This window comes from Marasmius oreades, chromosome 6 (assembly GCF_018924745.1).
Source record: "Marasmius oreades isolate 03SP1 chromosome 6, whole genome shotgun sequence".
NCBI classification, from domain to species: domain Eukaryota; kingdom Fungi; phylum Basidiomycota; class Agaricomycetes; order Agaricales; family Marasmiaceae; genus Marasmius; species Marasmius oreades.
In genome coordinates, this window is record NC_057328.1 from 2589159 (window position 1) to 2612963 (window position 23805).

At 45.4% G+C, this 23805-nt stretch overlaps 7 protein-coding genes and 1 non-coding gene across 8 annotated transcripts; 4 read left to right on the forward strand and 4 right to left on the reverse strand.

Annotated features, from left to right (window-relative positions):
• The first annotated feature begins 24 nt into the window (after positions 1–24).
• On the forward strand, positions 25–111 carry E1B28_010313. Its single transcript has one exon. It is a non-coding gene; the product is annotated as a tRNA-Tyr (tRNA).
• A 1117-nt stretch (positions 112–1228) lies between these two features.
• E1B28_010314 (uncharacterized protein) lies at positions 1229–2550 on the reverse strand. The gene is made up of 6 exons (XM_043155269.1): positions 1979–2550; positions 1843–1927; positions 1726–1793; positions 1645–1665; positions 1513–1595; positions 1229–1457 (listed from the first exon to the last, which is right to left on the reverse strand). The coding sequence occupies exons 1-6, from the start codon at positions 2486–2488 to the stop codon at positions 1307–1309; spliced, it is 918 nt and encodes a 305-aa protein (XP_043007734.1). The 5' UTR covers positions 2489–2550; the 3' UTR covers positions 1229–1306.
• A 1476-nt stretch (positions 2551–4026) lies between these two features.
• On the reverse strand, positions 4027–5928 carry E1B28_010315 (uncharacterized protein; the record flags this gene model as incomplete). Its single annotated transcript, XM_043155270.1, has 9 exons — positions 4027–4153; positions 4219–4268; positions 4321–4423; positions 4486–4626; positions 4684–4709; positions 4766–5164; positions 5226–5647; positions 5714–5789; positions 5845–5928. The coding sequence occupies 9 exons, from the start codon at positions 5926–5928 to the stop codon at positions 4027–4029; spliced, it is 1428 nt and encodes a 475-aa protein (XP_043007735.1).
• A 3052-nt stretch (positions 5929–8980) lies between these two features.
• On the reverse strand, positions 8981–9928 carry E1B28_010316 (uncharacterized protein; the record flags this gene model as incomplete). Its single annotated transcript, XM_043155271.1, has 5 exons — positions 8981–9115; positions 9165–9583; positions 9642–9714; positions 9773–9802; positions 9881–9928. 5 exons carry the CDS (start codon positions 9926–9928, stop codon positions 8981–8983), a joined length of 705 nt encoding a protein of 234 aa, XP_043007736.1.
• Positions 9929–11271: 1343 nt separating this feature from the next.
• E1B28_010317 (uncharacterized protein) lies at positions 11272–12635 on the reverse strand (the record flags this gene model as incomplete). The annotated part of the gene is made up of 5 exons (XM_043155272.1): positions 11272–11377; positions 11440–12023; positions 12081–12098; positions 12149–12495; positions 12548–12635. 5 exons carry the CDS (start codon positions 12633–12635, stop codon positions 11272–11274), a joined length of 1143 nt encoding a protein of 380 aa, XP_043007737.1.
• Positions 12636–14199: 1564 nt separating this feature from the next.
• On the forward strand, positions 14200–15094 carry E1B28_010318 (uncharacterized protein; the record flags this gene model as incomplete). Its single annotated transcript, XM_043155273.1, has 4 exons — positions 14200–14507; positions 14569–14709; positions 14752–14854; positions 14915–15094. The coding sequence occupies 4 exons, from the start codon at positions 14200–14202 to the stop codon at positions 15092–15094; spliced, it is 732 nt and encodes a 243-aa protein (XP_043007738.1).
• A 4281-nt stretch (positions 15095–19375) lies between these two features.
• E1B28_010319 (uncharacterized protein) lies at positions 19376–20475 on the forward strand (the record flags this gene model as incomplete). The annotated part of the gene is made up of 4 exons (XM_043155274.1): positions 19376–19666; positions 19723–19850; positions 19899–20117; positions 20173–20475. The coding sequence occupies exons 1-4, from the start codon at positions 19522–19524 to the stop codon at positions 20473–20475; spliced, it is 795 nt and encodes a 264-aa protein (XP_043007739.1). The 5' UTR covers positions 19376–19521.
• Positions 20476–22888: 2413 nt separating this feature from the next.
• Positions 22889–23717, forward strand: E1B28_010320 (uncharacterized protein; the record flags this gene model as incomplete). Its single annotated transcript, XM_043155275.1, has 3 exons — positions 22889–22897; positions 22952–23185; positions 23238–23717. 3 exons carry the CDS (start codon positions 22889–22891, stop codon positions 23715–23717), a joined length of 723 nt encoding a protein of 240 aa, XP_043007740.1.
• Positions 23718–23805: the final 88 nt, after the last annotated feature.

Consider the following 23805-nt stretch of genomic DNA (forward strand, 5'->3'; position numbering starts at 1 on the left):
CAAGTGCAAACCAAGGAAATAATACCGACCTTAGCTCAGTTGGAAGAGCATAAGACTGTAACGGTTACTATGGAAATCTTGGGGTCGCCTGTTCGAACCAGGCAGGTCGGAATTATTGTTGTAAAGGAATAAAGACAATCTTTTCAGATTCTGGTGAAATCCACATTTAACAACCTCTGGAAATGGCGACTGTTCCCTTTTGCAGCCACGAAACACGAGTCAGGTTCCAACGGAGCGAGAGCCTCGCTCAGCGCTCAACCCACCCTCACATAAGTTGCTAAACTTTTAGTCACGTCCTGTTTTCTTCTTGGATGCACAGAAATTACCAATACCCTGTATAGTGTCAATCAAATTATTTCTTGTTTTCAATATCTTCACGAGCTTAAGAAATAGCTATTGCGAGAGTAAAATATGGTTTCCCGGGGTGGATGACCCCTGGAGAGAGACGGTTGAACTTGCTATATCTCAGTACATAATTCAGGCTATATTCCAATTTTTTGAGGTGCATGCGTGATATGGCACATGTTGTATAAATGAACATTTCACTTTGTTCTCTCCTTATTAAATTTACCTCTGGACATCAGCCTGCTTTCCAGTTCCAGATCCTATTTCCTTACTGTATATTCAATACCTTCAGCTATATGTTCCTGTATGTCTGAGAGTGAGTACTACTTGTTTTCTTTTACTGTGTAGTTCATTCATTATCTTCAGGATGTGCAGTAATGAAATCCAGGCTCAAAACTGATTGAGCTAAAGCTGTATTTTGGAACTTCTACTGGTCAATAATCTGTAATAATCTGAGACTGACATTTCTAAAATCTCAAGGCCTTTCTCATGGCAGTTAGTGGCTCAAATTAATTTTTTGGGGCATGCTAGGTGTAAAATACCACGAAGTACTGATTCGCAACATTTAAAGCGCCACGCCACTAGCGAGGCGCGGGCGCTTGCACGTATGCAGTGGCGGTGGAAGCAGGCGCGCGTCGCTTATGCTCATTGTGGCTGTGAATGTAAATTTTCAGCCCTTGTTCGATAATTGGGGTTCGCAAGCTCACCCCAATAAACGTCGGAAGATCCCGTAGGCAGCCCAGAACACGGAAGACGACCTTGGATGCTCCATCCCTGGTGGTTATGCAGCGCATAGTTATAATAATATTGGAAGTGGATGTAAACTAGGGCTCATGATCAGTATTTCGGGGGTGTCTTTTCACGACATGAGTCTGAAACTGGAATCGGAAAAGAACGTTATATAGGCGTCCGATGTACTGTTTTTGTTATGCATTAAATCTACAGGCATGATTGTGTTCAATTACGAATACTCATAGAATCCTTTTCCGCTTTTCTTTCCATACCACCCCGCGTCTACCATTCGCTCCAGAAGGACAGAAGGGCGATACTTGGAGTCACGGGTACCGTTATACAGTGTTTCTTGGATAGCGAGACATGTATCTAGGCCAATACTACGCGGGGTTAGTTATGTTGCTCAGTCGTAAGAGGGTACAGGAACCGACGCACAAATCAGCCAATTGTAAAGGTCCCATAGGATGATTCATTCCAAGCTTGAGAGTAGTATCGATGTCGTCGCGTGTTGCGATTCCCTATGTTGAAATTAGATTCCCGCCATGAAAGGGAGGGAGAGAGAAAGACCTTCTCGAGATGCATGATGGCCTATATGCAAGGGAAGGTCAGTCTTTTCGTCCTTTCGGAGAGACAGTGGTAACCGTGAACCTCGTTAATAAACGGCATCAACAGGGCATTCGATACGAATCCGGGCACGTCTTTCGATACGGTGACCTCTTCAAGCGCGTAAGTCCGTAGTAGGATTGATCACAGGGTGGCTTAAACCTTTTCCACATGCCACTGCAAAGCTCCTCGCACGATCGAGTGTATCCTGGCTCGTTTGGAGTGCCGAGATCAGTTCTACCAGTTTCTAACAGGAAGTCAGCTACGTCAAAAATACGACACGAAGCGAATCACACACCATAACCGGAACCGGATTGAAGAAATGCAACCCCACCACCCGTCCAGATATTTTCTTCCCTTCTTCACTAGCTGCACTGACATCCTTCGGAATAGCTGCACTGGCAATCTTCGTAATACTTATCGAGCTCGTGTTACTCGCCAGAATTGCGTTGGGATTGACTTCCCTTGCGAGGTTCGAAAACAACATTTGCTTGAGTTCCAAATTCTCCGAAACAGCTTCTACCACCATATCTGCATCTCGGAGTCCTTTCAGCCCCGCTTCCTCACCAACAACAGTTATTCTATCCCGTGCTTCCTTTGCTTCTGAACTTGTTATACGACCTTTATTCACGTCTTTTTCAAGTAACTTCTCTAAAAAAGTAAGACCTTTCTTGGTTTGTTGGGGGGATTTGTCGTGAAGCAGGACTGGAACTTTTGCGCGCAGGGAAGACACGAGGGCAATACCTGTACCCATTTGACCGGCTCCAAGGACGGCGAGGGTGCGGATGGCATGGTGGGGTAGCGACATTTTGTATTCAGCTCGGTTCGCGGGGACAGGCGATGGTGGAAGAAGAAAGACAGGGATGAACGCACGTGAAATCGGGTGCACTACACCACTCCGGCCATTTTGCTCTCATGTTAGTGGTAAGTACCATCAAAAATGCTAAATTTCTTGCGAATACACCGAGGAATGAATGCTTTCAATACATCTGCTAGGCTAGGGTCTGACGGTTGAAACTACTGAGACGTCTATCTGAGGGCTCCGGAGATTCCCAGATCTGCAGCTCAGGGTCCAGGATCGGAGATATAGGTTTCGGAGACCCAAAGAATGCGACCAACCCGAATTGAATAGATACAGATATAAATGCTTCAAAGGAGGAGTCAGTTTGGTTCGAATTATGTTCGTGGTCGTCGAGGATGAAGTGCTCAGCGTGAGAAACATCTGCAAGTCGGTAACGCTTTTTTTTTTTTTTTTTTTTTTTTTTGTGGAGCGTTGTCAGAGACAGAGGTGGGCAAACGCTTAGGCTGTCCCCGGGCTTAGGACTGTCCAGCAGCCGGCCGGGCCGAGAGTTAACATCGGTGCCCTCTCCCCCCGCTAGGATGCAAGGAATTGAAACCTCGCTAAATGGAGTATACAACGCCAACCACAGGAGGAAATCCAAATTACGGATACTCTTCACACGCAATGCATGATCCGAGTGATGTGAGACTCTTCATGCCGGGATGCCTTCATCGATATCGGGACGCCATATTTCAGGCAGGTGATATCTCCGGCATTTACTCCAACATGACATACTCACTAAAACCCCCTTCGGCTGGTTCGGGCACGATGGCCCGGGACAGTCACAGGCTATGCCAGCTGCGGTTGTCAGTGACATAGACTGAAGAAATTGACGGCAGAGCCACCTGCCACCGCTGTCCCAGTTTTTTAGCAGGATCGAACCCGCGACCTTTCAGCTTTACCTGCAGGTCAGGGCAAGGGTTACCACTACACCACATTGCCCCTCAAGTCGGTAACACTCGATGACCACAACTCTTTCCCTGTTGCTTTCGTTTTGTCACCTGCACAAATGCATGGAATGTCTCTTGTTGATATGGACGTTCAACAAGTCAAGAGAGGTGCAAAGAGCTTCAATCACCCTACTTCTATTATTCATATCCCCCACATGTACAGGTGTACAATGGAACCGCTAGCACTGGTATTCTGCTTCGCTAATGCTAGAAAAGTTTCACTGTGGATATCCTAGTGTGAAGAAGCACATCACTTTCCCAGTGCAGAAGCCCAAGTATACGCCTTGGATGAGGCGGGAAATGGTGTGCCAATGAAATTTGGATGTAGTGTTTGAGTTTCTGGTTTACGGAGAGAGGATCCGAAGTTCAAACGATCTTTTCTGATCCACAAAGGTCAATGCGACTATTCGTCCATCGCTCAAATCACTAACATTTACAAGTACAGCTCGATTTTTGTTTCCTGGAAGATATCTTTTTCTGTTCACTTTCATACCCTTTTCGACAAGAGACACCACGCATTCCAACACGACGCCAGCCAACACGACTTCAACACTCCTATTCCTTCTTGTAATGGCCAATCTCGTATAAATACTCGGACAAAGTCTTGTTCCAAGTACAAGGTTTACAATTGCGAGACAAACGCGTCTGCGTGACTTTGGGATTGACAGGCTTCTGATAAAACCTACAACGAGAAGTGGGGAGTAAATCAATGGTGCTGGACACGAGCGACCCTGTAGGGGTGCTTACCAGACTGTGTTCCAGTTATTATCGGTGATTTCTTTGTTCTCGTACCATCCCTATGATGACTGCAGTCATTCATCTTGATCTTTAGGGAAGCACGAGACGTACCTGGTTAGTGATGATGGTCACCTTTCCCCTGCCATTTGGACCAGCTTGACTACCGTGAGCGATGTAAAAATCGATTGGCGAACCGTCGTTGCTGACCACGAATCTATTTAGAGTATGTAGATGCATATGTGAGTATCAGTTCATTTTATCTTGCAAGTGGCTCACCGAATGTCCTTTCGTTCATAAGCATGACTGTGTTCTCGACCCCATTGTATTTTGGTCTCTGACCAGACAGTGTTGTCTGGGATTTTCGAGGGTTGGGGTTTATTGATGACGGCACTGGGAGTCAACAAACCAAACTCGGCCCTAGATAAATCGACTCATTTATCGGCACATCACCCCGACTCCGATAAAGACATGTACCAGTCAGATTCGATGCTTAGAGTAACCTTCATGTTCCGAGCAATCAGCTAAAGGGAAATTACTCACGCTGGCCACGACTTACAGGGGTATCATGGATTTCCTTGTGGTCCTTCAAGTGGTCAAAGGCTTTCTCGAGATCATCCGCAGCATCACTCAAATCGTCGCTCGCACTGTCTCGAAGAAGAGACCAAATCTCCACCGTGGAGAAGCTGGTTACGTTGGGGTATGTCGCCGTGGTCTTCCCCCAGGCATCATAGGCGTCCATACTATCGGGATGCATGATGAAGTACGTGCCCAAATTGAGGTCGCCGCCTTGAGCGGTGACTTGTGCCTGTTTCAGCTCCGTGAAATTCTTGTAATGGCTCTCCTTTTTGACGGAGGCATCGAAGGAACCTCTGGCGAAGACACCATTGTAGGATGCTGTGACGCTTGCAGCAAAGTGATTGTTAACCTCACTCTCAGTGTTAGAGGCCCAGACACTCTGAGACCGTGCTTTTGAGTAGGGAGTTTTTTGAACTCGAAGCGAACTGCGAAATGTTTACCATTTGACATCTAGCACCGTACGTGCAATAGTTGATGACGTGCGTTCTGACCGAAGCAAAGAAGTCGCAATACTTTTTCTCGTGTTCTGGGTGATTACCGTCGAACGGTCGTGGAAGTTTGGCTATCCTTTTGAGCAGAACTTCTTCGTTGATATAGTTGATGTAGTCACGAAGACTGGCTGAGTACAGATCAGCATTCATGGCGTAGAAAGCATATTGGTTCTGTTGACGGAAAGACTTTTCGGTCGCATAGGAGGCGGATGCGCCACCAGACACGGCAAGGTACCTGATGCTGAGGCTGGCATCGGTTTCGAATTTGGAGGAAGCTTCGGAGCCGCTGTGGTATGTGACGAAGCTGCCTTGGAAGTTGCTGATGTCGGTGGAGACACCGATAGTTTTGGGTACCTGGAATGTTTCATCACCTTTCCATGAGTTCAGCGACTGATGCATTTGATAAACCAGGGATGATTATCGAATCGAGAACCCACCTGTCTTCACCTCGCGTGTATGCTCGTCGGGGTCGTAGTCGAAGATCTTGAACGCTTTCTTGATGGATTGGTCGACCTGAATCATTTTACGTTCGGTCAGATCATGAACTTTTCTTTAATTGACCACCCACCGCCTTGATGTCCAAGGGTGTTACTGTCAACAAGTCGAGACTGTATCCCAGTCGGTTGATTGGGGGAAATTCGTGACCCGACATTGTACTAGCAGTGGAGGGGTGGATGGGAGTCCAGTTGTCTGTCTGGTCGTTTTTTAAATCTCACACAAAACGGATACAGCACTTGGTCCACCGGATTACTCGATGTTCTACCGTTCGGTTCTGACTAGTGTAGTCTAAGAATTCTTGTCCACCTTGACTTCATCGTCGCGTTGGAAGAAGATCAGAAACATCAGAATTTGCTCAATAAGAAGTCATTTCCTCCGACCTTCTCTCAGTCATTTCCCCCCTCACCAACGCGTCTCCAACCACTAGTATGCCCAGCTCACAGGCTCATTTCCCAGCCCTTGATTGGCTCGGACGCGGTATCGCGCTGAAAATCGGATTTGACCCTAAAAATGCATGTTTTTAATCATTTTAATAACATTTGAGTTATAAAATAAGGGAATGTAGGACTAGGGTGAGCCCGAATTACTAGTCAAAGCACAAGCCTATACGTGAGACTTTAGCAGTACAAAAAGTACGGAATTAGAAAGATGAGAGACTTCGTGAGGTTTCGAAAACGGTAGAAAACTCAAGAAGCAGCCTCTTAAAAACCTTCGTATTTTGAATAGAAGGCCTCGTCTTACTTGCGGAATGCTTGGGGCGAACATAGGGAATTTATTGAACACTTTACTTTGACTTCACGAAGTATTGTTGGACAACTCGGACTTAAAGGAATTAATGAAGGATATATCGGACAAAGGCCCTACATGCGGATCTAGGATAGAAATATCCGGCTCCCATGAAGTCATAGGAAAAAGGAAAGGATTACAATGTTCTGAAAACAAAGGAAATCTAGACCTCGTGAGGTTGACATGACAGTTGTTACCGAAGACAGGAACACAGGAAATATGTCATGAGCGGCGACTGGTTCTTTTCCTTATTTAGAGGACAACAGGACAAGGGTGACATAGGAGATATGTTTCCAAGGATATGTGGGCAACTCGGAGACCTCGGGAAGTCTAGGCTCTGTCATCGTAATGTGGATACAGACAGGGGATTCTTGGCTTATTATTTTATTCATGGTTTCTGGCACAACCTCTTGTATTATGCCTGATTAGGCGAGTTTCTGTTCGACTGAAAAGGATTTTATTATTATTCTCAAGTTTACTACATATCTTGGACTTTTATTATTTTTATTTCGAAAAGTGTATATAAGGAGGGAGGGTAGCAGGAATTTTCCCCCAGCAGCCTACGAGTGGAGACGCAGTTCACCTACTAGGACTAGCTCAAGGATATTACCTTTGCCCCTCACTTCGTCGAAGTTTGGTGTTTGTGTTTGGATTGATTTGGACCTATTGCAATTGGGATTTGATTGGATTGTTATTGGCATTGAACTTGGATTTTGAAGTCAATTTGGACTTATATTGAATTGGAATTGCATTTGGACTTGATCGGAAATTTGAACTTGAACTTGAACTTCACGAAGTCTTGAGAAAAGCTTTGTTGAATCCTTATTGTTGAAATATTGAATTAGTGTTTTGTCTTGTCATTTGATAAGAAGGAATAGAAACTTGATTGAATCTTAAAAACCGAATATCCCTATATTCTCTCTTTCTTAGTGCCTCTTAGTGCAAACTAAAGCCTTAAGAATACCGACCTCCACCCCTTACACTTGTGTATACTCTTCTTGGTGTGGTTTTGGTTTGCGCTAAAGGGCGAAGTATACCACTCAAGAGTCAACCTAATATCAGAGCTACGGGAGTAGCACCAACACCAAATCAATCCAAAAACTAGTAAACCTCCGTGTAAAGTCTATCAATAACTCTACACACCAGGAAAGATTGCAAGGGTGGACTGCTTGGCAAAGGTTACGCACAAGATCACAGTCTCAGTATCGTATGAAGTTCTTATGAAATCAATGTGTAACTGCAAGTGTAAAAACACCACAGCTATGGGATTCTAAGGTTTGTAGGGGCTCTGTTTATTGTCCAGTGGACTAAGTGGGACTATGAATTTCGTCTATGGTAAGACTAATTCGAACGATTGGAGACTATTGCCCTCGACGGACACGAAAACTAAGTCCTCGGCGGACACGAACGCTAAGACCCTCGACGGATCACAAAACAGTAATCAAGACCTCGGCGGCCTACGGACGGATAGTTCTCTAGTTTTGACCTTGACGGTCTCGTATGGTTCAAATCAAATCTTATCGTTTCACTGCACAAAGACAGGGCAAATCTCTCTATTGGGTGTCAAGAGCAGTTACTCACGGGCAACCCACTCAGGACTTTCCTACGCACGGGTAGTACTTTTTTATCTATGGATACATGAGCTGCTTTTATACTACTTCTACGCTAGCTTTGTAATCCTATCTCTACTTGTTTTATCTCTAAAAATAATGCACCGTAGCTACGAATCCATGTGGAATCTTATCGCTAGGGACTGCTACATGTGCAGAATCTTGTCTACGGAGCTTTTCCGTATTCGAATCATATGACTTTGTGTGTCCAAGTAGTTCCAGCATATGGATCCAGAGTTCCGAGTCGCCATAGCACATGAACAGCATGGACTCCGAGATCCGTTGTTCATTCCTGCCTGGTTCCTAGGTACTCTATCTGTGATCTGGGATCTGTATCATGTCTTTTTGTCTTTTCCTTAGATCGGGACTCAATCTACAGTCATATCAAATTTCTCCTAGTCTGCGTGGTCCTATGTCCGATTTCTTGTCAACTAAATCCCCCGTAGAAGTAGGTACTCCTAGTATGAAAGTCTTTTGACTTTGTTAAGTTCTGCTACAAACGGTTCCGTGAAGACTACAAGTCTTCTAATAGTACAATCCCTTGATATGCCAGTGCATAGTAGAATGTAGAGAGTAGAACTCGGTGAATTACCGCTTAAGTCCTCTGCTCATAGTGTTCTACAGGTTTCGAACGGTCATACAGTTTTCTGACACGATCTACGGCTCTCTCTAACTGGTCTAGCTGCGCCTACGGCACATTCTACTAGCGGCACTAGCTTTAACTAGCAATTCGGGCTCACTCTAGTTCTTAATACGATAAATATTGCTCCGTAGCACTGTTTAAAGTGCAAAAAGAACCTTGTAGCATAGTCAACTAAGTTGCATTAACGTGTCCTTGACAGAAGGATCGAACTGTCTGCTGCTGGGAATGCCATCATAATCAACTTTGACATTAGCCGACCAGGAATCATTGAAGCTTGTGTTGGTGTTAGAGGCCCATATGTGCTAGGAGGAGCATTAGGGAGAGGCTCGAAGAGAAGGTCAGCGGACCTACAAGTTGATAGTGAGCACCGTATTGTACTTTGGTGATGACGTGGGTACCGTAGCACTGAAAGAAACTTGAGTATTTCTTGACGTTGTTCTCATCCTTTCCGTTAAAAGGTTTAGACAATGTTTCGAAAGCTTTTAGGAGAGCGTCCTCGTTGAGTGAATCAGCGTAGTTCCTCATCAATGCAAGGTATTTGGCTTGTCCAAAGGTATAGTAAGCATACTGTATATCGGTGCGATGATGCTTCTCCGTGGCGCGCCCTACAGAAGGGTCTCCTGTAATGGACATGAACTGCGCAGCGAGGCTTGAATCGTTGTGGAATGCGACGACTGCTTCATTACCACTTGGATAGTGGACAAAGCCATCTATGACATTTGCATCCGTCTGAACACCGATGGACCTGGGGACTTCGTAATCCTTTCCGTCTGTATTCAGGGTGGGTAAGCAACATGAACGTGGTGTTGAGATCCAAGTGATAGATACCAATTGTGACGGTTCTTGAATTGGATTCGTCAATTTCGATGATACGGCGCGTTGTCAAAACAGCCTTCATAGCCTGAAGCATCTCGGTCAGATTCAAAGAGCACTCAAGCAAAGATTATTGGCAATCGTACTGAGGTCGTGTCAAGAGGAGTAGTTCCAAGCTGAGGATGAAAAAAGGCTCATGAGCACTGATGCCGATATTGGGAGTGTTCTTGACATCGAGTGAAACAGCGACACACCATGTTCATGCTATATCCCAGCCAGTTCAATGCAGGAAAATCCGCCATGGTTGAGAGACAATTTCTGAGATGGGATCTGCCACCCTCAGGTGGGTGGCATTAGTGATGTTATACAGTTCGGTTCCGGTCCGAGCCGGCTCTGACCGAGTTCCACTTTTGAGGGAAAGGCAGTTCCGGTTCCGGTTCTCTGTGGTTCTAGGTTCGAGCTGGTTCGAACTGGAACCGAACCGAAGGTTCTATCGGTTCCATATATATAAACAATTTGAAGGTTTTGGACACAAATTATATACCAAAAAATAATATACAAGTAGTACAAGTTAAATCTAACCATTTTTATAATGTTGTGTACTGGAATTTCGAAACAAATTGCACTCGGATTGGCAGTAAATCAACTACACACACCGCCAAACAAGCCCATAACACGCTTATCAGTCCTTGTTGATCCAATTATATGGTGAATTCCAGTGATGGCATGTTGTAGGGTAATAAATTAAGTTGATATCGGGAGTATTTGGGGAGTATCCAATGAATTGTACAGCTCGGCATCATGCCGCCGGCCTTTCAAACCCACGGCAACTGGAACCGGTCTGGAACTGGTTCGAACTGGTCGAGCCGCGGTTCCAAAATCCTCAAGACTCCGGTTCCGGTTCCAGTTCTTCACGGTTCAGAACCGATGTCGAAAGCGGTTCGACCATACAGAACTGGCTTGAACCGGAACCGTATAACATCACTAGGTGGCATAAGTAGAAAATGAGTTCCAGCTTACAAACTAGAGATCTAATCTAATGGTCTGTACTGGCCACGAAGCGTAGTCTTGACATCGAGGTGGTAGTGGCAGGCGTTGTGGTCCATCCAAGTGAGAAGTTACCAGATCCGGAAATGCTGCCGCTTATTTCAGACGAAGCCTGGCCGAATAAAAAAGTGGTTCCTGCTATCACCGAGGACAGGTAGGCTTCCTAATATAAGCTCTCTTCCTGTCAATACTACTGTAGAAGGGACGGCGTCGACAAAGGGAGATGACGGGGGGAAAGACAGAAAGGCTCCTCGTATTCATACATAACTAGTACTATATAAGGAAATACAGAATATGAAATACATCTATCTCGGGATGGACGGTGATGTCGGAGCGACCGCAGCCAACAATGATCGGGCCAATCCTCAACAACTACGGCTTTATCGATACAGCGTCCGTCAATGCAACCCAAGAGTTTCAATGAGTGTACAATCTAATACATGCCTTCCCCGTCAAAAGTCAAGCTTCGATTTCAATACCTATTCATTAATGCAGCTCGCCCTCTATCAACACAGGGACCTTGTTAAAATGAGCGACCAAGTGGTTCCGATTTGAGTAGGAAATCTAGTTCGACAGACTTTGAGTTCTTCAAAACAGATTAAGACAACTTGAAGAATCCTACCCCGTTAATCGTAACACGAGCTATACCCACATCACGGCTGACTGAGATATCAATGGGTGTGCCATCATTGACAATGTAGAATCTAGGTGATTGCAGCCAGGTGAAGAAGTGGACCACAATAGAGATAAGTAGAAGTACACCCACGCAGCACTGTGATCTCTGTTCTTCTGTCCAGCTTCACCGACTCGGACTTTGGTCTCGCTGAGACCAATGACATTCTGCGTTGTGGGATCAAAACGAGGCAGAGGACCCCCGACACCAATGATGGCACCAGGAGTCGATAGTCCGAATTCTGCAACTCCAGAATCACACTCAAGGATCACAAGGCTAGTCACACGGTTCTCCTCCAGCTGTTCTACGATAGATTTGAAAGCGGCCTCAACAGAGTCAGCGAATTCCTGAATTTCGCTGTCATTCAATTCCTGAAGGACTGCCCAAAGCTCGGTCATGCCTAGGGATGTCAAGGTGGGCCTTGAGGCAGCGCTAGTGAACCAGTTCTCCAAACCTTTGTAACTATAGTTTCCCTCGTTGATAGGTTGAGCAAGCAATGGATCCCCGCCAACCAAGGTACACAACGTGTGGGAGATTGTCCGGAAAATCTGATACTGAGGTTCCCTGAAGGTGCTTTCATCGAATGACCCGCCAGCATTCATACCCCGGAGGTAGGCAGTAATATCCCACTTCCAGTTGTCGTTGACTTCAGGATAGTTCCTAGAACCCCAAGTCGACTTGGGGAGGGAATATCAGAATGGGGGAGAATAAGTCCTACCAAACAGTAGACCTACAATATTGCAACGAGCACCCTAGGTAGCGCCCGTGATGACATGAGTTCCTATCTCGCCAAAAAACGCACATAGGCAGCAACAGTGATCGGGTTATCAGCTGAGAATGGTCGGGGAAGGTGGGACATCTTCTCACAGAACAGATTGCTGTTGATGAACATGAAGTATCCGCCATCCAAGGAGACATTATAGGCATCGGTGCCTAACGTGAAGAATGAAAACTGATAGTCATTAGGAAGCGACTTATTCAGTGGGAATGTGGAGATATCTGCGACCACTGCCAGCCGGTCAGTTGCACCAGGATCACTTTGGAAGCCTCGCAAGGCTTCACTGCCAGAGTAGTAGGTAACGTCGTCGGTTTGGTTTGCAGGTCCTTCACTAGCCATGATGATGGATGGAACGGTATATTCAACCCCACCTATTTCCAACAGTAAATTAGGAGCAATAGATACTGGTAACCGCTAACATACCTATCTTGATCTGACGTGCTTCCGGGTCATTCCTGGTAACAATGATATAGGGAGATTTCACCCATTTCTTGACCTGGATTCCTTGCATGTAAGTCCATAGCAGCTAACCCTGCCACCAAACCAACTCACAGCTTCTACACTGAAAGGCGTAAGGGAAGTCATGTCGATGCCGCTAATAACTCTGTGTAACACCACTAAATATGGCTAGCAAACACACCTCAAGCACGAAGTGCGCTAATGTGACTTAGTTGACTATGCTACAAGGTTCTTTTTGCACTTTAAACAGTGCTACGGAGCAATATTTATCGTATTAAGAACTAGAGTGAGCCCGAATTGCTAGTTAAAGCTAGTGCCGCTAGTAGAATGTGCCGTAGGCGCAGCTAGACCAGTTAGAGAGAGCCGTAGATCGTGTCAGAAAACTGTATGACCGTTCGAAACCTGTAGAACACTATGAGCAGAGGACTTAAGCGGTAATTCACCGAGTTCTACTCTCTACATTCTACTATGCACTGGCATATCAAGGGATTGTACTATTAGAAGACTTGTAGTCTTCACGGAACCGTTTGTAGCAGAACTTAACAAAGTCAAAAGACTTTCATACTAGGAGTACCTACTTCTACGGGGGATTTAGTTGACAAGAAATCGGACATAGGACCACGCAGACTAGGAGAAATTTGATATGACTGTAGATTGAGTCCCGATCTAAGGAAAAGACAAAAAGACATGATACAGATCCCAGATCACAGATAGAGTACCTAGGAACCAGGCAGGAATGAACAACGGATCTCGGAGTCCATGCTGTTCATGTGCTATGGCGACTCGGAACTCTGGATCCATATGCTGGAACTACTTGGACACACAAAGTCATATGATTCGAATACGGAAAAGCTCCGTAGACAAGATTCTGCACATGTAGCAGTCCCTAGCGATAAGATTCCACATGGATTCGTAGCTACGGTGCATTATTTTTAGAGATAAAACAAGTAGAGATAGGATTACAAAGCTAGCGTAGAAGTAGTATAAAAGCAGCTCATGTATCCATAGATAAAAAAGTACTACCCGTGCGTAGGAAAGTCCTGAGTGGGTTGCCCGTGAGTAACTGCTCTTGACACCCAATAGAGAGATTTGCCCTGTCTTTGTGCAGTGAAACGATAAGATTTGATTTGAACCATACGAGACCGTCAAGGTCAAAACTAGAGAACTATCCGTCCGTAGGCCGCCGAGGTCTTGATTACTGTTTTGTGATCCGTCGAGGGTCTTAGCGTTCGTGTCCGCCGAGGACTTAGTTTTCGTGTCCGTCGAGGGCAATAGTCTCCAATCGTTCGAATTAGTCTTACCATAGACGAAATTCATAGTCCCACTTAGTCCACTGGACAATAAACAGAGCCCCTACAAACCTTAGAATCCCATAGCTGTGGTGTTTTTACACTTGCAGTTACACATTGATTTCATAAGAACTTCATACGATACTGAGACTGTGATCTTGTGCGTAACCTTTGCCAAGCAGTCCACCCTTGCAATCTTTCCTGGTGTGTAGAGTTATTGATAGACTTTACACGGAGGTTTACTAGTTTTTGGATTGATTTGGTGTTGGTGCTACTCCCGTAGCTCTGATATTAGGTTGACTCTTGAGTGGTATACTTCGCCCTTTAATGTCGCAGTACAAGGACTATCTCCTCCACAAGCAAAAGCTCAAGTCTGTGTTTGGCGGGGACAGCAATGCCGCCCAGCCCCTTGTTATCAAGCCAACCTACGCAAATTTTGAGAATTGGGTGAAAATGACTCAACAGAATCCTTCTCTTCTGAGCTTCGTCATGGATGAGCTCTGGTCTCTGATGAAAAATTCAGCCAAGGAGGAAATTGCTGATTTTGCACCCACCATTGAGAAGGTGTTTAACTGGATCGTAGATAACCCAAAGATCTATAAAACCAAGGTCATGCTCTCCATCAAGTCGGACTGGTATGTCTTCGTGATCTCTCTGAAACCCTTGAAACCCACCACTCATCTCAAATTTCACCAGGGCCGAGTTTGGTCTTTTGACACCGAGTGCTGCCATCTGCTGGCCTGATGGCGAACCTCTTCCCAAGTTGACACAATTGGATCAGATGAAGTTGATCTGGGGTAAGGAGCGAAGCCATGACTACCATAGGATGACTGTTAAGTAAGTCAGTTGGGTATCTACTGCCTTTCTGACATCTACCAGGTTCGAAGTTGTCAACGACGGCTATCCCATTGACTTTTACATCTCTCACAGTTCGAATGGCCCAGCACCTGGCGAGGGAAAAGCTTTCATCAATATGGAACTAGTACGCTATTTTCTCATCTTTCTAGCGTCTTTTCTCATCTTGACTAAACCCAAAAAATAGGAAAAATACAAGAATGAGGGGATCACTGATAATGTTTACAACACAGAATGGTTCTACTGCGCTCATGTTACTGCTACTCCAGAAAATTTCAAAGCCAAGCGTCGCCGCGCTAGTCTGAACAGTGGAATATGTGCTTGGGATGAAATTCTTGGGCAATATCTGCATCAGGCAGCCGCTTAGGTTTCCGGAATCTGGTTATAATATGGATTGTGTGTGAAGTACTGGTTAGTGTTTCTTCAAAATGAATGTAACTCTGGAATAAGACATTGTGGTATGTGGGCCAGCGGGGGACCGCTGACAGTGCCAAATCCGAGGTAACAAGGTCAATCTTGCGTAGTTTATAGACTCATTTCAGTATGCATATGTAACTGACAGAATGCGACATACCAATACCACGTGGAACAGAGGGCAATGGTATCCAAAGCTACTCGAGTCTTAGTAAGAGCGTGAGTATAGTCAGGGATTTGATTTGAATGGAAAAACGTCAAGTAGCAAAGACTCATGGGCAATGGCCCAGTTCTTCTCTTCCAGGTGCCCCTGTGATGGTCATGCCAATAAGCCCACAATATCTGTTGCGATCTGAACCACGACTCACCGTGATAAGACCATTGTCAACAAGTTTTATGACTTCACTGAGAGGTCCACCAACGACTTTCTTAAATTTCAGATCATTCAACCCTTTATTCACCAAATCACCTGAGTTCAGACTGCCATGCCCATAATAAGTGGCAGAGCTTCACACGCAGGCTCCGTTACTCCAGCGATACAGCCAACGCAATGCCCTGGGATGCGATATGATTTAGAGAAGGAGTAGAGGTGGATAAAGGTTGATCCCGATGTTGGGGAAGAGAATAGGAACTGGGGCGGTGATTTTGGGATAATAAAGTCATGGTAGGTTTCGTCAAGGATCAGTGCAATGTTGTTTGAGGAGGCTAGTGAGGCGAAAGACGTTACGAGTGAGGGTGGATAGGTTGCGTCAGTCTGTGAGTCGGCCATCACGTGAGCTTATGTTCATAAAAAACTAACCACAAAGAGACTTACAGGGTTGTTGGGCGAAACTAGGGTGACGGCTCATGTCTTTGGTGTGATCAAGGCTTTATATGCCTCGACTGACGGTATGAAGCCATCTTCAGCGCGTGTTCGCAGCAGTACAGTCTTGATCCCGAGTAAGGAAAGAGTCATCATTGCTTAGTGAAGACGGTGGATGTCGAGAATGGTTTGAAGGCCCAGTGATGAATCTGCTTTTGACAAGGCTCAACAAAGATTGAATCGTAGACAATTTAAGAGTATATTTCAGATATGAGAACAAATCCACTCACCAGATTTTAGGGCTTAGAAGTGACAGCTGCCCGGTCTAGCTGGCAGTCGAGGAAGAGGTCAAGGACCAAGTCGCGTCAGAGACGCGTGTCCCATTATCTTATCAGTTGTGCTCTATCTTATCAGTCGTGCGTGTCACAGATCTTGTTCCCGATTGATTTTACTCAATATGGTAGGCAAAACCTCCTTATATGGTTTTGGCAAATCCCTAAATTGTCTGGCTGAGGATTTACTTCGTATTTCAAGTACGTCAGCAGATCGGGCCAGATTTCTCCCAGCTCGATATCTGATCAACTTGATCGATAAGAAATTTTTTCTCGAGCCGCTGCGCAGGTTGGAGAAATAACAAGGACCAATTCCAGATTGACACAGATTCAGTGTAGCATAAGATTGTGAGGACATAGTACATCAAGAGTAACAATACTGGTCATTGGTAGTTCTGGCAGTTACAAATTCTGGGACCACGCCGTGTAATCTATCTCTCTATCTATTGACTTGTCTCAATATTGTCGTTTCATCAATCATTATTCAACCATGTCAAGATGTAGATGCATATAAATCTATCACAGCCAGCGAGATTTTATAAGAGACTATATTACTAGGTATATTATCTACAAAAATTGTGGAAAGGATTTATGCATAGCTGAACATGGCGGTTGCAGTGAAAGGCAGGTGAAATGTGGATATAAAAGGAAATTTCTTCTCACCCTTAAGAAGCACGAAAAAAATAGCAACAGCCTCGTCCTCGTTCCTCGGACTCGGAAATACGCCCAAACCTGTTTGAACAACCAACGTCCATTGTCGAATCATGCGTATTTTACGGCCTATGTTCACCAGGGTTTAAATCCTTCTGTGGACACCGTAGGATACCGACGTACAGTGCAGATGTGCCTTCATTATGTACGCCGCAGTATCAAAAATGCGACCCATTGGTTATTAGGCCTTACTATTTTTGGCTCTGTGTTTCAAACGGGGTAGGTGTTTCAAATTTGCCCTTTACTACTTCTTCTAGGGTTGATTTTGGTTCGGACTTTGACGGAATAGATAGTGGACAGTGTTAATACCTTGGATGTCAAGATTCCCTTACAAAATTAGTGGTTTTCGTGGTAATAACCTTGTAGTTTTCCATCACACTCGGTGTTAGGAGTCAATGTTAAGCTATTTGAAGAACAGACAGCCAACTGACTGGCTTCAAAAATTGGAAGAATCATTTTCCATGTTATTTCGTCTCAACCGTCAAAAAGCAAGGTGAGGAGGACGGATCGCTGCGCAGTATGAACAAAAGTTTTTGACCGAGTTGACGTCTTGTGACCATCCGTCTTGTGACCATCGGCCGAGCGGAGTTTTAACACTGCAACAAATCCAATACTGTACAGTATGGACGCAACACGGTCATGCGCTTGCACCGGTCGGACTTTGAATTTCTCATGATGGCCAAGGGCGGCGACTCGCTTAGGTGGGAAATTTTTTTGAAATACCCAACTTTTGCTGAGCCTGTCGCCGGCACACTTCTCCCGCACTTAAAAGTGAGTATTTTATTTCAATTCACTGGATGCAAATAGTTGAGATGCTGTTCTAACAGTCAATTGAAGCCAAAGACAAAATTTAGACGGGAACTTGATGTCCGAGGTGCATCACGTGAAATTTTGAAACACTAGCTCGTGGTTAGTAGCAGTCCTTTGTGGAGATAACGCTTGATCGACATGCTGGAATTCCCGGACCGGCATATATAAAGCAGCTTACTAGTAGAGCCATAGCACGCAACACCCGTTTCTCAGGCTGTTTTGGAAACTCCTGCCTGAGTTGTTCAAATTAGATTCCATGACTCACAAGTATCTATTCCAACTTCTTTGATGGTCCACGTCGACAGCAAACCTTGGAGCTCTCAAATTCAAAGTCGTATTCTTCCTGTCACTGTCATAAGCACGGTTCTGTATCACTGTGACACTGGCTGGTCTCGGCCTCAAGATGGTATAAAGGATTGCCAACCTCCCTGGTGCTATTTTTTACTTCCCTCAGCATCATGTACTCTACGCGCTTCAAATTCATTGCATCCTCCCTCTTTGTCGTCTGTTTAATTTGGGGTATCCGACTTGCCAATACACCACGAAACCAGGGTGATTCTGTTCGACTCCTGATATAGATGACAAAGTAACATTAGTCTGGGAGACATAATCAGTACACAACCATGTATTTATCATTGAATCCCAACCTGAGTTTGAGTGGGCACTTATCAACAGCCTGTGCATAGATGGGCAAGATGCAATCAGTTTCTGATGAGTGTCTGAAATTCAAGTCCCAGTCTGATGATGTCTGACAGTGTATGGTCAACATCAGCCCAGATTATGGCCGGATAGGGTCAGGATACCGTTACGGAGTCACCTTAATTCAGACTTTTGGCTATTTGTCACGGTCAGACCACATTTGGTCCGTACACTGTCCAAATTTTTTGAGATAGTCAGATTAGTACTTATCTATGTTAGCAACATAGCCGAAAAAAAAAAAAAAATGCACATTTAATTTGTTACGCTAAAAAATAAGGCTTGAAATAATTACCGTAAATTTTTTTTCGGCGTGTTCAGGGTTCTGTCCTGCGCAGGGTAACTACATGTGCGCCCAATGTGCGCCCCCGAGTTCCCCATTGATTTTGCTCCACCAATGCCCCACAGACGGAGTGGGTATTTCTGGATCCCACATGGGTCCTCTCCACAGAAGTGTGTTATGCCAACAAATATGACCAAAGAAGGCGCAACGTATAAATATGCCCGCCGCACGCATCCTGCCACACTGCTCTTCCTCTTATGTTAGTAGGACTTAACTCTTTTTTCTTAACTGACTGACTGACAGACTGACACTTACTGTAGGGTGAAGATCTCAGCTGTAGTAGTGACAACTATAGTTGCATGCCAGCTCTGATCATATTTCTCGATTGTTCATTATTCCTTATGTGTATATATTTGTACTGCTCTTAATATAATATAATAATATAATAAATCTTTTATTGGAATCAGACACGAGCAAGAACTGCAATGATTATATCAAATATTATATTAATTTCCAAAACAAGTAGTCCAAGCTAACCCAGACTGGCGGCCGGCGGGTATCTGATGATAATACGACATCTCATCATCTCAGCCCATCTGGCGATGGCTGGTCTGACATCAACACACTGGACTCCTCTGCTCAGTTCTGTCAAACTGACCATGCACTCTCAGAATGAAAGGCCAAATTAGATTTGAACTTGAATTTCAGGTCTATACCAGGTAACGTCAATTTGAGAGGCACTAACGATGGCTGACGGTATTGATCAGTCCATGGACATTTTGGTCCCAATTTCGTGGTGTAACAGCAACTTCAGCTTGAGGCCCCAAGCCTTGTTTGCACCTGATCCTGCCGAACAAGATTGCGCCAAACAAACTACATGCAACGGTTGCAGTGAGTATCGGATACTCAGACTGGTCAAAATCTGTGAAGCTCATTCTATGGTTTAGTAGGAGTCAGAAGTAGCAAGGGCTTGGTTTGTGGGTTCAACATATCCGGCCAGTGTGTCGGTCGATCTACTGCCTCTCCTGACTCTCTGGCCAAGACACCCGCTGAATGCAAGGCCTTTGAAGAAAAAGTATGTTCCGTGTACTTCCTCTTCTTAATCCTGACCGACTTCCAATAGCAAAGGCAGGAACACGAAAAAGACGCTGAATTTACCAAAAATGCCAAAAAGGAATGGGAAAAGATCAAACCCCATGTATTTGGCACCGAGAAGGGGCAGAGCAACACCTCTGGCAGACATCTGGCAACTGCGTTGCTCAAAGTTCCCGCCAACCGGAAGGCAGAAAGGAACAAGAACGAAGAAACCGGCATTTCCATTTTCACGTTTAGAGTCGGTAGGGTACGTGTTCTATAATTCAGTCTGGAAGGACATCGCTTTGATGGTACGTTTTCAGCCCAACCAAAAAATCAAGACAACCTGGGATGACGATGTCGAAGACCCAAAGTATACTCACGACCAGGTAGATGACATGTGTGTGGACGCAATCAAGGCAGTATTGAAGATGGAAAAGTCGAGCGAGTTACCCAAAAGCCACACTAAGGTTATCTCCATTTCCGTTCCATCTCCCCGCGGCATGAACCTCTGCATCAGTGTGCAGGGAAACACAAGCGTGTTTCCTGGATCTATTCGTGCGACCGATGTTGCTATTGGTCAACCTTGCATAGCCGATGCAGGAGCTGTCGATGATACTGAGTAAAAGTTGTAAACAATGTTTGCCCGCGGTTGTATTCTCGTACTCTAAACGAGCGGACTCGGTACATGCAAACGTATTCCTATTCCACAGTAAGATATCTCAATTACATAAATAGTTCAGCGAATCAGGACGGTCCGAGTCGTCTCGTGCTATCCTTCTAAACCCAGCATCCTGTTCCTTGAATGGTGACTCTACGAAGGGCAAACCAACATATTGTTCGTTCAGGTGGAAGCCCTGCGTCGACTGAGTGACGAAGATCACGCCGAATCTCACTCGTAACGGTTCAGTCAACCCAGGGAGCATCCCCTCCCCCCTCTACGCGCAGAGGACACAATCATCCTTGGTTGATTATTGAAGAGCCACTTTTCGTATGTGAAAAATTGCACGGCTGGCGAGAACGGAGTGAAGGACGTGTTGAAACTACAAAATATAGGCAATATTCGATGAGAGTTCAGCGGATATGGAGATATGATTATTACGAGGTCAGGCTGACGAACAGAGGAACAGAATCAGTGCGTACAGCAGAACAATCTATCAGCAAAGAAGCTCACCGGCAAAAAGAGAATGATGATGACGTTCATCAACCGATACCGCTGTTCAAGGCAAGGTGAGTTCGAGTTAACCCCCTCGACGGAAGGAGTTGAGTCTCACTGAATATCAACGCATAGTAAATGACGCCTATCCGTCTGGGCCTTGGTACTCGATCGAATGATAGTTGAATATCGACTCACCATCCCGATAAACAGCCTTCATTAGGTTCGAGCGTCCCCCCGTCCGATCTACTCGAGAAGTTCAGGTTAGCTAAGAGGTACACCCAGCACCTTACAGGCCTGAGACTAAGGAATCACCATCAGTATGAAACTAGCTTGAAAGAACCTCAGTCTCCTGTAAACCCTTCGGAAAGGATATCCACGAACTACTGCCATAGATCATCAACAGGATCCAACACACATAGACGTCCTCGTTCCTCATCCAGGTTAAACATCTTCGAAGCTGTTCCGAACCAGCCATATCAAACTCAGAGGCTGACAAGAATTGCGGTGTGAGTATACTGAAAGTTTTTTTCTGTGCGGTAAAAACTGACATTGAATTCCTTTCAGGAATTTTTCGAAGAAGAAGATTACGGGAACTAAGCAGTTCAACGAGAATACCACTAGTAGGAGCTTCAGAACTCAAACAATCCGACGTCCGCTCGACGAATAACCGACCGTACACTCTCGCGCGTTGGCAACGCCCCACAGAACTGTTTCCCACTGCAAAAGCATTAAGATCGAGGGGGTCAGGGAGAGTTGATAGACAGACTGTACTCTTCCAAAGTGATCTGATCCAACAATGGCAGATACCGTTGTGCTGCATTTAAGTATCACCAATCCTCTCTTGACGGGCCGTTTTCGAAGATCGAGGATTCCCCATCATATGCACCCGAGCTCGATATCTAGAACATCGCAGGCAAAGAACACTCCCCCAGTGACTGGGCGGGTGAATCGGCGTGAGGGAGCAGCGCGAAGATGAAATTTGAGAGTATCGTACCAACGAAGTACTGAAAATAAATAAGTCAGAGCTGGACACCGTTGAGATCATACAGGATACTCACACTGACAAGCATCTCTCAAGTGTCTCCAGACGGTTCACGTCTGGAGGTATCTCGGTCCTTGGGTTTCCAAGAATGGGACGGAAATAGTGAACTTGAAACTAGAAGGGTCCCCGTCTACCAAATATTCAAATGATTCAACCGTCTCGCTGATTTTCGCCAGCTGCTCTCATGCTATTTCGGATGAACCTCCAAAACTCTGAGAACACCCAATATCACTTCATGCCCAAACAGCGCCAATTTAGGGTCCATATAGATGCAAATTACCCTTGCACAGTGCAAGACGTTAATAACGTGTCTACCAAGCCCACGACTCTTTGCTGTCCGCCCAAAAATTGCATACCAGTCATCATCAGAAACACAGAGTCCGAATGTGTACCCACCACCAAAGCCAACCCATTGTTCCTCAAGACCCAACCCCAAATTCGTATCTCCCATGAATGTAGATGGTACTAATGATAATGGTCGCAACTTGAAAGGATTGAGGTTCATACGCGAGGATTTTTTCTCGAGAAAGGCCACTATTGCGAATCGCAGCCGGGCGAGAACAGCGGAATATCATATAGCACACATAGCATGGACTAGAGAAGACTCAGAAGAACAAGCTATGACCGCCTGACTAATAAGCTCAGCGGCACTCTGTCCGGCAAGCCGGCTCGATTCTTCCTTTGTCCTTTCATGCCATGGACCCATTATCGACCATTCTTGGACGTTTTCGGCGGAATGCCTCATTGTTACTGTAAACAATGGGCCGCTGTTTCTTGTGGGTATATATAGCAGTGGCTCGAGTCATTCTCTCTACCCAATACTCCTTTGAACCCGAAAATGCCAGATGTGAGTTAGCTTTTTCGTATCTTCACAGTTTAGAACTTGCTGAACGATTGTAAGAACAACATTCATGGTGCCTTCTATGGTGACAATTGTCCCAAATCCGCCGATGCCTCGTTTGACGCTGAGAATACCTTCACTGGATACGGCGACATTTCACATTCTGAGATCACCTTCCTACCAAGTGCATCCTCCGAAGTGTCGCCCGAGAAGAGAAGTCCGAGTTATCGTCGTAATGCAAAGAGACAACTACCTCCACCTCTTAAGAAGAATGCGTTCTTGCGTCAGGAGCAGGTATTTCCAAGTGGCTATCTATTCTTGCATGTACTTTGACACGACTTACCAGATGTCTGGAGACGGTAGCATTGCAGACGAGGCCCAAAAGGCCGTCATATCGAAGCCTGAAGTCGACTTTGACACCCTTTTCTCAACTCTTCGCGCAACGCGCTCGAGGATCTACGAAGACAGACCTGCAATGCCCTACCTAAAGTCCATTGAAGGTAAATCACAGAGAGTGAGGCAGGAAGACACGAACGATGCGCGCAGTTTCCCAGAAAAGAATTCAGGAACCTCTAGACGTGTCTCATCCCCTCTCAGAGTCGAGCAGGTCGCGACCCGTCCGCGCCAAGGCTCGAAACCCAATGGAACGCCAACAACACCGACCTCGCCTCAGTCAAATAACAAACCATCGAAACCTTGGCGCGTTGGACCACTGCCACGCAGGTCACCTCTCCCCAGGTGGGACTTGATGGACCCTGATGTTATCTTAGAAGGAATGCATTACCGACTAAAACCAGGCTTCCAGGCTAATTTGCCAATGGTTTAGGCTTGGTTTATGGATTCTGCTTTAACACATTGTACAGTAGTCAACTCATTTAATTTCTTTCTTATGGACTCTAGGTTGCAGAACGTCC